The sequence below is a fragment of the Micropterus dolomieu genome, linkage group LG17 (assembly GCF_021292245.1).
Source record: "Micropterus dolomieu isolate WLL.071019.BEF.003 ecotype Adirondacks linkage group LG17, ASM2129224v1, whole genome shotgun sequence".
NCBI classification, from domain to species: domain Eukaryota; kingdom Metazoa; phylum Chordata; class Actinopteri; order Centrarchiformes; family Centrarchidae; genus Micropterus; species Micropterus dolomieu.
The window spans coordinates 3,727,257-3,742,491 of record NC_060166.1 but is presented as its reverse complement, the minus strand read 5'-3'; the positions used below and the strand labels follow the sequence as shown (position 1 = coordinate 3,742,491).

Here is a 15,235-nt window from a genome sequence, read left to right as displayed (position 1 = left end):
CATTTAAAATACATTGTTGCCAATAAAATAACCAAATAAAAGCAATAGCCTATGACAAATAGCCTACAGTTAATAATGGAAACTGAATAAGCATGAAACACAGTTACACACAAAGTAACTGTAGGCCTAATACAACCATTTTCACATTGTGGGGAAGTGAAACCACTATCTTCTTCAGTGGAATTTTATAGGACAAAATAATAATGAATCCAAACAATAAGCACAATACAGGCTATGCACAGTAGGCTACTCCAGAGTTCCCATTCGGCACAAGAATAAAGCTTTTAACACAGGTTATACAAAACTTGACTTGAATTCACTCTAGTGACAACATATGTGTCACAGTTTTAAGGCGACGCACCTAGTTCAGATGTATTAAGTAGGTGTGTATTTATATAGGAATTCTAACATACGGCGGCATCACGTTGCTGCGGGTAGTCTCCAGAATGCAGGAAATTAAATGTTTCATGCTCAAAATCTTCTGGGGGTGGATCCCCAGAACTCCCTATCGAATATTTCTTCAATAAATATTTTTTTTTCTAAATTGTAGGCCTATTAAAATATAGGCTATTCTTGTCTTGTTGTCATGGCCCCAATCTTGTACAATGTTATGTCTCAAGTGTTTCGCCACACCCCTAATCTAAGCCCTTAAAGGGAAGGATGGTGTATTGGTGTCCGACTGATTTTGGGCCACCTGGGCCAAAAATGCCAGGGCCGATTTTTTGTCCCAGTCCAGCCCTGGGGATGGTGTTTTTGGGGTCATAGGCAGCATCCCTCCTTCTCCAAACACAGCGAGTTGAGTTGATGCCAAAGAGCTCGTTTTTGGTCTCATCTGACCGCAACACTTGCACCCAGTTCTCCTCTGAATCGTTCAGATGTTTGTTGGCAAACTTCAGCCAGGCCTGTACATGTGCTTTTTTGAGCAGGGGCGGGCGTTGCAGGATTTCAGTCCTTCAGGGCGTAGTGTGTTACTGATTGTTGTCTTTGGGACTATGGCCCCAGCTGCCCTAAGATCATTGACAAAATCATCCAGTGTAGTTCTGGGCTGATTGCTCACCGTTCTCATGATCATTGCAACTCCACGAGGTGAGATCTTGCATGGAGCCGCTGACCAAAGGAGATTGAGTGTGAAGAGTGTGCTCCTAATCTCAGTTCGTTACCTGTATAAAAGATACCTGGGAGGCAGAGATCTTTTTGAATGAGAGAGGCTCATTAAAGTGCAAATCAATTAACAACATTTTCGACATGCATTTTTCTGGATTTTTTTGTTGTTATTCTGTCTCTCACTGTTTAAATAAACCTACCATTAAAGTTATAGACTGATCTTTTCTTTGTGGGCAAATGTATAAAATCAGCAGGGGATCAAATTATTTTTTCCCTCACTGTCATCTCACCACTGACTACACATTTTCAGCCGAACTGAGATGACACTTTGTTTCTTTGCCACAGGATTTGCCACAGCAATGCTGATGATTTGGGGTCATCACAACCATCAATAAGCCGAATTGTTATGGAAACAATTGTGGCACTTACAGCTTCATTCATTGTCACGTGTTTAATCGACTTCCCAACAATACCCAGCATAATCCAACAGAAACAAACTAAATTCATGCAAATAGCCAACTTCACTGGAGTAGTAGGTGCAATTGGTGGTGCTCATATAAATTAAAGAGAAAAAAGAAAAAAAATGTATCTTTCATTTCCAATATGTGTATCATAATGTATTCTCTTCAAAATTCTTTGTCAAATGTGTGTTGAATGTAAAATCCTCTTACGAATTTCACCATTCAACGTGAATTTATTTAAGAATATTGTTAAATAAGGAAATGTATTCAGTGACTGGTCCTTGCCTACATCATCATCAAAGTTGTCATGAATCAGCTCTTAAGACTGACACTTTCAGTCCTGCACTTCACTTAGGACTGAGATGCTTGATAACTAACTTTAAATGCTGACTTGAGACAAGATTTTTTTTATTCTAAAGTCTCTTCTTATGAGCAAGTCTGAGAAGCTTGACAAATATGGGCCATGGTTAACAGACAGCATTCCCATTGATCCCAAAGCTGTAGAGAGGTCAGAGTTCTGTGCAGAAAACCGGGTGGCATTGTCATGTTGGAACATGAAAGGGTCTTCCTCATACTACAAACAAGCTATTTTCTAAAATATAATTACATGTTGGACCTCACTGGAATTAAGGGACCTCACACAAACCAGAATAAAACAGCCCCAGACGTAAAGGACACTTGTGTACGTGGATGTGCAAATATCTTTGGCCATATAGTGTGTAACAAATGTTGCTCATTCAGATTTATTATTCATTTAGCCACTAAACGTCAAACAAAAACACTTCACAGCCAGTCACATTTTTCAAGTTTAATAGTTAGAGAATGAAAAAACACCGAAATGTTTTTGTCGTCACATAGACCATGATTTGGCACAAAATCTCCCACAGTCCACTCAAATAAGCAAAGTCACAGAGGCACTTTCATCATGAGCAGGCCAACTGTGAGCCAGTGAGCCGGTGAAGACACGGAGGACCCTGGAGATCAGAAACAGCCACGCAGATCGAGGACTTTAGCAATCATCTTAAAGCTAGGAAAACCAACTTAAACCAGTAAAGAGTACATCTGTCCTGATCTAGGGGAGTGTCTTGAGTGCAGGGGGGTCAGTCCGAAGATTCAGTTGAGATGGAAAGCATTGACTTTCATCTGCATGGACAGTCCACAATCATGTTTTATTGGTTTCTTTTATTTAGACAAACCCAAATAAAAGGCACATAAAACATTGCGCATATTTATTATACACTTAATTATTCTCAATGGACATACATTTAAAAAAAATGCAGGAATGTTTTACCTTTCTGCTAATCAGAAAGCCTAGCCTTCGTATATACAAAAATTACCATTGTTAATGTTCTAATACAAAAAGATTTATAAAAGTTTTTTTTCTTGCATGTCTGTCATAACTAACATGTCCTCTGAACTAAATGATTTGTACAAAGATATACATTCATTTGCCTTCACATCTGCCAAATTCATCATACAAACTTCACAGAAAATAAAAATGACCTTCCAAATCTTATTTGGCCAAATGAATGGTTTGTTTTCCAGTTGGAGTCCAAAAAAATTAAACCACATGGTTTAATTGCGGATACATTTAAATGACCTCAAATAAAGATCTCAATTCATGTTCCAAGGTTGTTCCTGGAGTAGAATATGACATCTTCACAATCATTAGGTTTAACAAATCAATACATAGTTTGGTTGCAAGACCTGTGGGGGGCCTCGGCCATCTGAACTGATGAAGGCTTCCTTCACAAAACTATTCCATCCCACAGCACACCTAGAGGAGGAAGCATCAACGTGTGGAAGTCTTGCAAAGTATTTCAGGCACACTTGTTTACGGCAACTGGAGGACAAATGACACCACACACTTTCTTCATCCTAATTTTTTTAGTGTTTTGTTTTAAAAAAAAAAAAGTCACTAGCTTTCTAATAATGATTGTTGAACTCAAACCTACACTGAACAAGCTCAGTCATACACATGCAACATCGGAAAGAAAGATAGGAAATAAATCAATTTCCAATATTATTTCCCTCGGTGGACAGTGTTGGCATGCATACAATTAAATCAAGGGCCAAACATCTAGGTGGCCGGGTGAAGTGTAAAACAAACACCAATCAGACTCATTCCACCAAAGAACCCCTCTTCTGTAGTGTGCACATCCTACAGTTTTGCTGCAAGTGCTTCAGAGTTCCTGCATTGAAAATAGGCCCTTACTACAGAAAGGCTTCACATCTACAAACTAATTCACTTTGAGTTCCCCAGGGAACTGTGGACAGTATGTCAGCCTGGTATAGGAACAGCTGAGGCTGAGATCACAGACAAGCCTTGTTAATGTTTGCCCCTTTGTATGTGACAGACACACGTCTCCATCCTATTTAGATTCAATTCTTTGTGCTCTGCAAAAACTGTTCTGAATGTGAGCAGGTTGTCTCAACATTCCAGCTCTCCCAGGGGGCTCTAGGAAGAGCTGTGGGAAGATATGATTTACTTTGTGGTACATCTTCACTAACTAGCAATTAAAGCCCCAACATGCTTCATGTGAAGTATTTATCAGATATTATAACAGGATCTGAAAACTGGGCTGTGTGGGCAAGGTCACAGATTTACTTGTCACCGTTTCCAAGTTGTCAACCCTTAGGTTGCTTAGCAACATGAATAATGCTACTCCCACCCTCTGACATCTTGCTCTTTCAGGTACATCTGAGCTTTGAGCAGGCCTCCTTTGTGATCACAGCCTCAATGTTCCAGTAAAGGTTAACTACCTGGAAAAAAACTAAATAAAACAACAATTGAGAGAAAAATCTGATTAAAAATAAGGCTGGATTTATTTTGCTTCTAGAATAATTTCCCTGAAGAAACTACAACCTAGTTTATCCTGCAGACGGTATGGTATGATCCGTGTAGCCACATCCTGGTGCTGCAACAATGTGCCACTGTACAAGTGTGGCGCAGATGACATCAACTGGCTAGCGGTTCAGCTTTCACTTAATTAACTGCACTCAGTGTTTATCTCAGCAAAGCAGCATGTAAACCAATTTTCAATAGAGTTCCATGGTATTGGAGGTAAAAGCTCTAGGAAGCCACAGCTACACAGATGATGCCATTTCTGTCTCTTTTCTGGTATTTGTTGATAATAAAAGAAACTGATGCCAGCTTTATCTACTCACTTCTCTGCCCTCTACGGGATGGACGGCCACATCAGTGGTGATATAGTTCTTGCATTGCTAGCCTGTGGTAAGCAGAGGGAGGTTCCCTTTCCCCACAGGTAAAAGGCATTAATAAAATAGTGTTTCATATTTACAAAGAAATGGTCAGTGTAAAGTGTTGAACATGGTTTTAAAAGAATATTCTCAGTAACCTTCCTGAGTTTCATTGACAGTGATGGGATCCTATACCTGCTTCAGTAAACAACATAACCACCTGAACACACCACAAAAGCTTGCTTTGGGATTGCCACTGGGGGGCTATGTCGAACTTTACAGTTAAAAAGTCCTCAGTAATCCAAATTTAAAGAAATCTGACCTTGGATAATACTGCCATTTTAATGGCAAACCCTAGGGGACATGCTTTCAGTACATCTTCTCTTTGCTGTACCTTCAACTGTCATAACTGACACACATATTTCCAAACAGATGTCACAAATTAACATCAGTAGAGTATCCAGCAGTGACAAGTGACTGATTTCCAGCTAGTTTAAAATACAGACACAGGGAAAAGTTGATGGTTGGTGGAGCCTCTGAATCATTAACAAAATCCCCTGAAATGGAAGCTTTGCTTTTTGTACTTATCAAATACTGATAAGTCCTCTAAAAGAATAGTAAAAATAGCATGAACCTAAATCTACTTTGAAAAGAAGCATGTAAGAACAACTTTGACAATGCACTTCCATTTAAGGAGTTGTTAAACAATGCCTAACGCACAGTAAGGTTTCACGCATTATCCATGTTTGAAGTCAGATGCCCAGCTGAGGAAATCATTTTCAACTGTTCACTTTTACAAGACCTACACTGACCTTCAGCGGCTAAAGAGAAATGAAGGATTTTAGGAAACAGAGCTCTAAAAAGGGGCTGCCTCTCCTCAGCACACACTGTGTTTACTGCTGCAATGATTATCGGTCATCTTGAAACAAACTACTCAAGTGTGAAAAAGGGGTAAGCAAGGGATAAACACAAACAAAAAAATGGGTGAACATGTAGCAGCTGATACTGTAATAACTGCCCGATAATTTGAAACCATGTCAAGTGGTAGAAAAAAACTATTTTGGTTTTAAGTGTAATTAAAACCAACTGAAGCAATTCATTCACATTCTCACATATCAAAGTGATGCAAAGTTCATTATTATTGCAATAATTTAACGTGTGTTGGGACTAATGATGATAACTGTAACCTTAACCCTCAAACAGCGTCTCTGTGTGTGAGGACAAGAATTTAGGTCACCACCGTGACTCGAGTCCCCATCGGTTACTGTGTGCATTCAGGTTCAAGTCCCCACTGAGATATAAAACATGCAAGAACACACACACACACTCTTCCACAGGTGGTAGTACAAGCGGTGGTGCGGTGGGTGGTGAAAGGTGCTAATTTCATTATTTTGGGTTTCAAACAGAGACTTTATGCTGTTTAAGTGTTTTCCCTCATCTTTTAAAATATAGCATTCATGGGAAAACACTATATTTAGAAAAATCTTTGGCATATTTATACAGAACATCTGCTCAAAATATCACCTTTTAAACATCCCATTCACCCGTGTCATGGGGCCACATCATGCTAGCATTTGAAAGAGGTGACCTACAGTGTTCTGCGGCTTGTGACATCATTCTAACTGCGAGCTTCTCTGAGTGCCCAAGTTCCTTCTTGACACTGCAGATAGTACTTTGAAAAAATCATTTGAACTGAAGGACCACTTGCTAGCTTTTTCAGGGCTTTCAACTGTATGCCATCTTTAAACAATGTGATTACAATCCTTCAGCCCCAAAATATGCAGGGACAACTCTATAACTGAGAAACCCTCTTCCACTGATGAGACTGACAGCTATGGAAAAATTACTGACATTAAGTTCTGACTTTTTTGTTCATATCTGAGTCTGACTTGGCCTTCTTAAACCCAAATAGTACGTATGACTTAAGAGCTGAAACCAACACATCTGGGCGATATGATGATACATACTTTTTTATCTGTCTGAGATTTGGCCATACTGTTTACACTGAGCTATATCTCCTTTTTGGTTTGGGCAATGTTGCAAATCCATGAGCAGGACTGCTTTATGGTGATCACTGATTTACAAAAAAATTGCATCAATGTGATGAAGCACCTTGATTTGCCAGGTAATTAATTCACTGGGTTAACCAAAAACAGAAACTCCCATCTGGTATCAAAAACACTGTTCACTATTAAATTTCTAGAAATGTCCTATATTACAATATATATATATATATATATAACTGAAATAAAACAAATACTATGATAGAAGAGTGTAGCCATGTAGCCAACATTGAATTTCCCCTTGCGGGATTAATAAGGTACGTCTTCTTCTTCTTCATACAAAAGACCATTCGGCTGGCAGATTCTCACGTGGAGGCAGCAAACTTTATCTCACTTTGCTATGTAGGCTACTACTCTGCAGTGAGCGACTATAAGCCAAACAATTGATTTCCTATAATTTTTCCTTCTATAAATACAAATAAAATTCACAATTGAGAAATAATGTAAAAAAAGACTCCTGCTAGTAACAATTGCCAGTTACTATCTATGTGGTTAAATTAGATTAGTTATCACCTTTTCCATTTTAACACACTATCAAGCCATTTAGTGGGGCATTTTAAGATCTGACAGACTCGGCCATTATTAGGCAGTTAAAACATTATCAGCTCTCACATGGCCTACACAGGCTCTACCAAGGAGGTGAAGAAGGCAGAACTTGAGATAGAAAAGGCATGCTCTCCATCGGCCTCATGGCAATGTTGAGTGGCCCAGTAATATTCATGGGCATGGGAGTAGTGATAGCCACTGGGTGGGCGATATTCATGTGTGCCGTTGTAGGGATGTTGACAGAGGCCAAGTTCACAGGGCCCGTGATGGTGACGGGATGCTGCAGGCTGACCGGTGACGTGATGTTGACCGTGCTGGTGGCGATGTTCATCTGAGCAGCGATGGTGACAGGATTGCTGGCATTTCCACCGCGGTTCACAGCTGAGGTGATAGCTGCTGAGTTGGTGACTGGCGTCGTAGTGGCCGAGTTGTTGTGCACGTTGTTGCCATCTGTGTTAAAAAAGACAGATAAGAGGGAATTTAGGGCTGGTCAACCTTGTAGAAATATACTACCCCTCCAAAACAGGGAAAGCCAACAGCCCTCTATGATCCTTGGCTGTTTAACTGGGTCACTGAAAATGTCAATACATCATTAATACATTGTATAAACTGTGGTAATATTGTTGAAAAAACCTACCTTTGTGAGAGTTGTCAATTAGGACTTGGAAGGAGTTATTTAAAATCTCTCCTACCGTCAACTCACCTGAGGGGTAAATTCAAAAAGCAGGATCAATAGACTAACCAGCTAACTGTCCAATTAAAAACGTTCATTTAAAACAGCAACACATTATGAAGGACATCTTAAGCTTGTGTATGCCTAAGGCTGGATGCACACTACACTAATGGAGTTCAGGCCTGCAAATCACAGGGACATCTCCTTGTCTTACCCATGCTGTGAGATGGTAGGCTCACTGCTAGTACATTTTTGACCTGATATCAATTGGGACAGTCCATTTTTTTGTCAAATATGTGCTATTATAATTGGTCGTTCTGAAGAGTGAGTGGCTGAACAAGCCGATTTATCAATCTGGTCTAAGTCAAGAAAGAATCCATTTGGATAATGTAAGATGACCTCTGATGAAAGGCCAGGTAGTGTGCATGTAAGTTACGTGTTATGGTCCAGTTTGTGGTTCATTTAAATGATCTACTGATCCTGCTTCATGAAATTTAACCTTACATTAGCAAAACCATCACATCTTGAAAACAAAAAATCTTAATTACACCAGTCCTCAGAGAAAAGAAATGCTTCTGTTCTTGAGTGACATGGTACATGAAGAAAAACTGGCCACTTATGTTTTGTAGAGGTTATTGAGTGTTTAGGGGTTTCTGCTACTAGCTACTGGTTTACCTTTTCGTGGCCCTGAGTGGTTCCACTGCCAGTCACTTATGCCTATTCAGAAATACAGACACATAGTGGGTTACAATAGAACGGGGCAGCAGTGCTGTCATCTGGGAGTCAGCTTTAACAGTTGGCATGGTCAAGTTGTGTGTACATGATGTTGGAATGGGGTGTATTAAATGCTTTCCAGTTTCTAATGGGGTCAGGGAAACAAAAACTATGCTTCTTTACTTACTATGTCCAACTACGCCCTAGTATATTATGTTGATCTATCTATGTGAATTAGAAAGATATGCTCTACAAATATTGGAGTCATTTACTCCCTCTAAGACTCACTGTGGTTTAGGAAGAGAACTGTATCAGAAATCCAGCAAAGATGAGGTACATTATTGTGGATGGTTAAAGCAATATTAAGCTATATTTTTCAAATGAGAATGAGAATATGAATAGCCTATCATGGGGTTCCACGCCGCTGTCAACTTCTTTCAGCTCATTATTTTAGACCAACAAAACCAAAGTCAGCATGGACAGCCAATCCCACCAGAGCAGCAAACACAGGAGGGCAGAGTTTGACATAACCAGAGGCCCGGGGCGAGTAAAAATGTGTGTCAGGCAAGTTGATTGGCCAATCAGGCCAGCTGACAGTTCCTCAGGCAACATCTCGAGTCAGCTGCCTTGCTGCTTGCACTATGCTGTCTCCAAAGGCAACACTGTAACGTTGGGTGTCTAAGTTAAACATCCCCATGTCCCGCGGCTGCTCTGCCACAACTCTCTGCAATTTACGGAGTTACTTGTTGTTGAAGTAACGGCAAACCGCGGCTAACTAGCTGCCGTTCTCTGATTAGCTCAGTCAGCCAGCCCGGACTGGGAGCTCGGAGCACCTGGGTACCGGGCAGCATAATGTCGTTTTTCCAGCTCAACTCGGCTCGATTCTACTCGACTTGGTTTGGCTGCCCTCCATTGCAGATAGTACCCAGAGATAGTACCCCTCAATGTAGCTGGTTGTCATAGCAACACCACACACAACTGCCACGACGTAATGTTCAATGCCATATGCGAGAAGTGGATTTAGTGATGAAATAACGTATGAAAATTGTATAATATAATATAAAACGTGGTCTCCGTCTGGCGTGCGCAAAGATGATGCAGTGAATAGTGACGATTCTCTCTGACCAATCCGCAGTCTTCTGTGTTTTCACATCAAATTTTAGCCTCAGTTCGGTTGAAACATTGACGGAGGTGATACAAAAAAACAAAAAACAAAGAGTACCTAGTAGCAGGTACAACTTTTCCATAATGGAAAACCAAAAAAAGGCGAGCAGAGTTGAGGCGAGTCGAGCTGGTACCATGCAGTGGAAAAAGGGGCATATAAGTGTAGTGTTAGTGTTTATACCTATACCTCAGGCCAGGGGCACATTCATCGCTAGTGGCTACTGTAAATGCCAAACAGTGTTATTTTGGACACTGCAAGCGGATATTTAAAGAGTAATGAATGACGAAATGTAAATGTTACTACACCAGGGCTCAGTTTCAGTTTCATTATTGTGATTTTTAGTAGTAAAAGGAGACGTGGAGACAAGGAACCTACCTTTATTGTTACATGGGTTGCTGAAGCTGGCCTGGCCATGCGTCTTGAGGTGACTTGTGATGTAGGCAGCGCTTAGCATTTTGCCACAGATGTTGCAGGTCACTTTGCCTTCATGCCTGATCATGTGGGAGCGCAGACGGTCTTTGGTAGCAAAGGCGGAGGTACAGGCCTGGGACAGAAAGCCAGTGAATATTGTTTCTGTCAATACCTGAGGAACCTGACCATGTGACCATGTGGATTCTTACAACAACAACAAAAATAGAAAAACCTAAAGTGGCTGCACCACCATGTGGCAAGTGTAATGTCACTATACTGCTGTAGACCTGTCCCAATGATGACTGGACTGTTCGAATAGTAGCTTCTGGGTGGCAGATCTGGTCTTGTGTAGAAATCATAACACGTCTAAACTTACAGACAAAAAAAGACTGTAACTTACCGTTACTTGGCACTTAAAAGGTCTCTCTGAGGAATGGACATGCTTCACATGACAGCTTAGGTGATCAGGTCTGGAGTGAGATGATGACAAAGAAAAATACTAGTTACTACTAATAGTAGCAGCATCATTTTATTCACATGTGTAAGTTGGCAGAAAATCTTATGATCAGAGTATTTGCAGGAATCCTGAAGTAAAATTCAATACCTTTTAAGACTGTGTCAATTAGGGCTGTGCAATATGACTACAATCTCATACCCCGATAGAGGTAATTTCATATGTCAATAATGATATATATCTTGGTATAGAATTTATTTTGTAAATTCAATGACATGTCATGAGTTACAAATGGATTTTGGAACAGTAACTCATGATATTTCTCTGCATCATAAACGAGGGGTATAGCTTTTTGGGGTGTGTTTGTACTCTGATAACATTAAATGAATCAAGTGTTGGGGACATAGGGGTACAGATTAAGAGTGTGACGATAAATATGTTCTGGAAAAAAAGTGTAACAAATGCTTTTAAAAAAATGATGGAAACATGTCCCCAGCGTCCCCTCTGTAAATGACATCTATGAAGGAAATGAATACAATATTTGTCGCACTAAGAACTCTTGTGGTGTGAAACCAAAAATACAAAATACATTTTGCGGTTTGAGTTGTTACAATTATTTACACCTTGGCCAGATAAGGTAATGTAATATGCCAATATAATTGCCAATTGCTTCAGTGATTATTCATCCTGTTCTGTTTTTGCATCTAAAGGCTGATTGAAATATAGTATTATATAGTATTGGGGTGAAAGCAGCGGGGATAAGGAGATGGGCTCCGGTTTGTTTGTCCCTCTTCTCGGTGATCAGCATATCTGGGTGATGTTAATTTTAATGTGCGTTAGCATGTTGGATGTTTCCATTCACATAATGTTGCTCTACAACAGCGGCGCAATGCCGACACACAGACACGGTCCTCGTCTCATACACAACTGTCTTTCCGTTGCTGTTATAACATTCACTGACCAGTAACCTTCTGCGGGTCTTCCAGCTCTGCTGTTTCATTAGCGCAGATCCGCTAGTTTTGCTAACCTCGGTGCCACCGCCCTCAGCCTCGTCCCCCAACTTGTCCGCATCTCTGGCCTTCTGAACTTCAGATACTTGCCCATTCTTGTTAGCTTGTTAGTAGCACGTCAGAGACGTTTTGTTTTGTTTCCCAAAAACTGACTGATTCGAGCCAGAGCTTGGATGCAAGAGCTTGTGCACCGCGAACACTCCACAGTCCAGAGTGTAAAGGGCAATTATTTCTGCTTCGAATCGGCGACATAGCCTCTGCGTAGCCCCCTACCTTACGCCGTCAGCTATGCCTTAGTCTGACGTGCACCTCCTCAAAAATGTAACTACAAGTCGAGGCGACGCGGACAATAAGCACTGTGATTTGTCAGCTGGGTAGCCTCGCAATGCCTCCGAGCCGACAGGAAGTGCCCCGTCCTTTAACTTTTACTAGCGGCCAAAACAGCGGCTGTAACACGGTATCAATATATTTGACTGTCACAACTTGAGTGAAATGACATCAGAATGTGATCCATTCTGTCGATAACATTTGAAAAGGCTATACCAACCGCATGTATACAATTTTACCCCCATTCACGTTAGCGGAGGGCTAAACCAGAAGATAGCCTGCTCTGCTGATGTAAAGGGTTAAAAGAAATGTGTTCACAGTTAGGCATAAGAGATAAAAAGTAATTGAATTGGTTCAGTTCATTATACTACCATTTACTGCTAAAATATTCAATGTGTTAAGAAAAAAGACACCCATATAATTTTTTTATGATAATGTGTATTAAATAGTTACTAAAAGGCCAATTTCATTGTATTGTACTGTGGTGGGGCGATACTTAAAGAGGTCACTAGGTGGCGCATAGCACTTGGGAGGAACTTAAAACCCTTAGGAGGCAAGCGCTGCAGAATAAATACTGCAGTCGAGCTGAACGCAAGCTAAAGTTTCTGCCTCATTGTTTCTGCATACAGGTGGGTTAATGTTCCTCAAAACTGCAAGCATGTACCCCAGTATAAGGGATAAGAGTGTTTTGAATCCTACTGAGAATGTGCAATGTTCTCACTAGGATTGAGTAGTTTTGCCGTAATGTGTGAAATAGTGATGTTTAGCTATACACTGCCATGCTAGGCTCGCGGACCTGTTGCTAATGAGTAACCCACAGTACAATAGAAACGCTAATGGTAGTTTTGTGTTGTTAACTGATCTGAAAATACATTCAGTGCTAATGTGTGAATAACACATTAACAGTTTCCCTGTGTATGTAAGCATTGTACTCGACTTGAAAAGTGATGGAAATACAGTAATTTGTGAATGTGTGACAGAAGAGTAGTACTGCAATGAGCAGCAAATGTATTAGTTACTTACTGTATGGTTGTGTATTTGTGTTTGAGGTGCAACGTGATGAAAGTGTCGAACTTAGGTAAATGTTAGTTACAAGAACCAAATGAGTACAAGTTCGTTTTTTTTGTCGGTCTACTGGTTAATCTGTAATTCATGTCAACTGAAGCACAATGAAAAGTACAGACATTTATATTGTTTAGTTTGCTGTGCTATATGTTCTCATTACTTTAGTATTTTCTGAAGATATGGAGATGTCTTACACATTTTGTTTTATTACTACAGCGAGTTGAACGTTAATTCCTTCTTTTGTTGAAGCAGAATAAATACTGTAGTCGAGCTGAACGTAAGCTAAAGTTTCTGCCTCATTGTTTCTGCATACAGAATTTAAGGACACACACACCCCCCGACACCCACCAGGCCAGGGGCCAACACTGACAAAAGACCGTAAACTGTAACATCACAACAACAGCATGTCTTGGTAAACTAGAAAGTAAGCTGCATGTCTGTGGGCAAGTCATTAAACGTTGCCTGACAGACAAATCATGGCTGGATCTGCTGCAATAGTGTATGTGGCTCTGGAACAGACTTCTCTCTTAGGTATGAGCTCCTCGTTTTTGCTTGGATGGTCTGAGTCCTCCTTTTCAGTATTATCCAATTATGAGTAAACTTCACTCTCCGCCACGTTTGTTTATTCTTAATGCAAATTTCTTTCCTGCAACATGGGCAGGTCGTTTAAGCTGAAAAACTATCATTTTGAATCAGGACCTTTGGCTGTAAGGAACTACGGTATACGTTAGTCAGGCTACAGCTTGTTATTTCAATGTGTCAAATACACAGGCCTATTTAATAAGCATTTAGAATTGGACCGGACTCGGTTAAAAAGGTCCAGACTGTGATAGGGGCCAAAAAACCTGATCAAAATATACCCCATTTATATCATATTTATCACGAAAAACATAAAATATCAAGTATTAGTTTTTTTCAACCTAATCTTTTATCATTGAAAATGCATTTTTAAAATCATACTAACTACTGTGCACCATTCAAAAAGTTCCGAAATGAGGTTCGCATACCTGGAGAAGCCCTTCCCACAGACAGAGCAGATGTAAGGCTTGTGAACTCCACCATCATGGGAGCGAACATGGTACGTCATGCGATCCTTCCTCTTGAACCTCTGCTGGCAGATGGGACACTCAAACGGCTTCTCATCAGAGTGCGACAGCTTGTGGCGGTTGAGGTGGTACACATCTCTGAAGGCCTTGCCACACATGTCGCAGCCGTGATTCTTTTTCACAGGTTTGGGGGGCTTCTTAGGGATGCTCTGCGGCTGCTGGTGTTGCATTGGGGTCATGATGCTAGTGCCGGTGGATGTTGACGTGGTGGCTGTGGTCAGGATACCAGCGACAGTAGTAATGTATGAAGCATTTCCACTATTCTCACGTGGTACAGTGGATATGAGCGGCACCATGGTGGGGGCTGTTTGTGTCTTCTTCGGCCGTGAAACCATCTTAATGCCAGTGTGGCAAGACTCATGCCGCCGCAAGTGGTAGCTGTCACGGAAAGCCTTGTTGCAATAGCCACAGATGAAGGGCGTCTTTGATTTAGGCTCTTTTTTGACTACAGCAACTTGAGGCCCTCCACCACCACCTCCCCCAGTCCCACTAGCCACATTGTCTTTAAGAAGTTCTGCAGCACTGACAGGGGGTTTCTGGTCCAAGGTAATGGGTAGCACTGGTTTCTGATCAGGTGGCTCCGTTACAGAACTGAGCAAAGGCAAGAGGCTGTTCCCGGCTACTTGGTGCTGGTGATGCAGAGCCTCATTGGCCTGCTGTAATGAGAGAGTCAGAACCATGTAAAATTATGTTAATATACATCCTCAAATCACATATGAAGCAAAGAACCAACAGAATGGGAAAAAATGTATCCTTAGATGCATTATGATACTCTCTTGAAATATTATGTCTCAATGCAGAAAAGCCAATAATCAGAAACTTTAATGGGAATGGAATTGTGAGGTTCCCTAGTGGGGAAGGTAAAATGTTGTTCTAGAGCAGGGTTGGCCGATTATTGGGGGTGGGGTGAGGGTGGGGGGCGAGCATCAGGGACA

The 15,235-nt window shown here is 40.9% G+C and overlaps 1 protein-coding gene across 4 annotated transcripts in view; it reads right to left on the bottom strand.

Moving 5' to 3' along the window:
• Window positions 1-2,358: 2,358 nt before the first annotated feature.
• vezf1b (vascular endothelial zinc finger 1b) overlaps window positions 2,359-15,235 on the bottom strand; it is a 28,384-nt gene continuing 15,507 nt past the window's right edge. For 2 of the 4 annotated variants that reach the window (XM_046074372.1, XM_046074373.1), the window contains exons 2-7: window positions 14,202-14,956; window positions 10,739-10,808; window positions 10,303-10,471; window positions 8,724-8,765; window positions 8,013-8,078; window positions 2,359-7,825 (exon numbers count right to left, since the gene is read on the bottom strand). In XM_046074372.1, coding sequence (XP_045930328.1) covers window positions 7,458-7,825; window positions 8,013-8,078; window positions 8,724-8,765; window positions 10,303-10,471; window positions 10,739-10,808; window positions 14,202-14,956 — 1,470 coding nt within the window. In that variant the 3' untranslated portion in view covers window positions 2,359-7,457. The remainder of the gene's footprint in view (window positions 7,826-8,012; window positions 8,079-8,723; window positions 8,766-10,302; window positions 10,472-10,738; window positions 10,809-14,201; window positions 14,957-15,235) is intronic. The other 2 variants (XM_046074374.1, XM_046074375.1) reach the window with 2 other exon arrangements.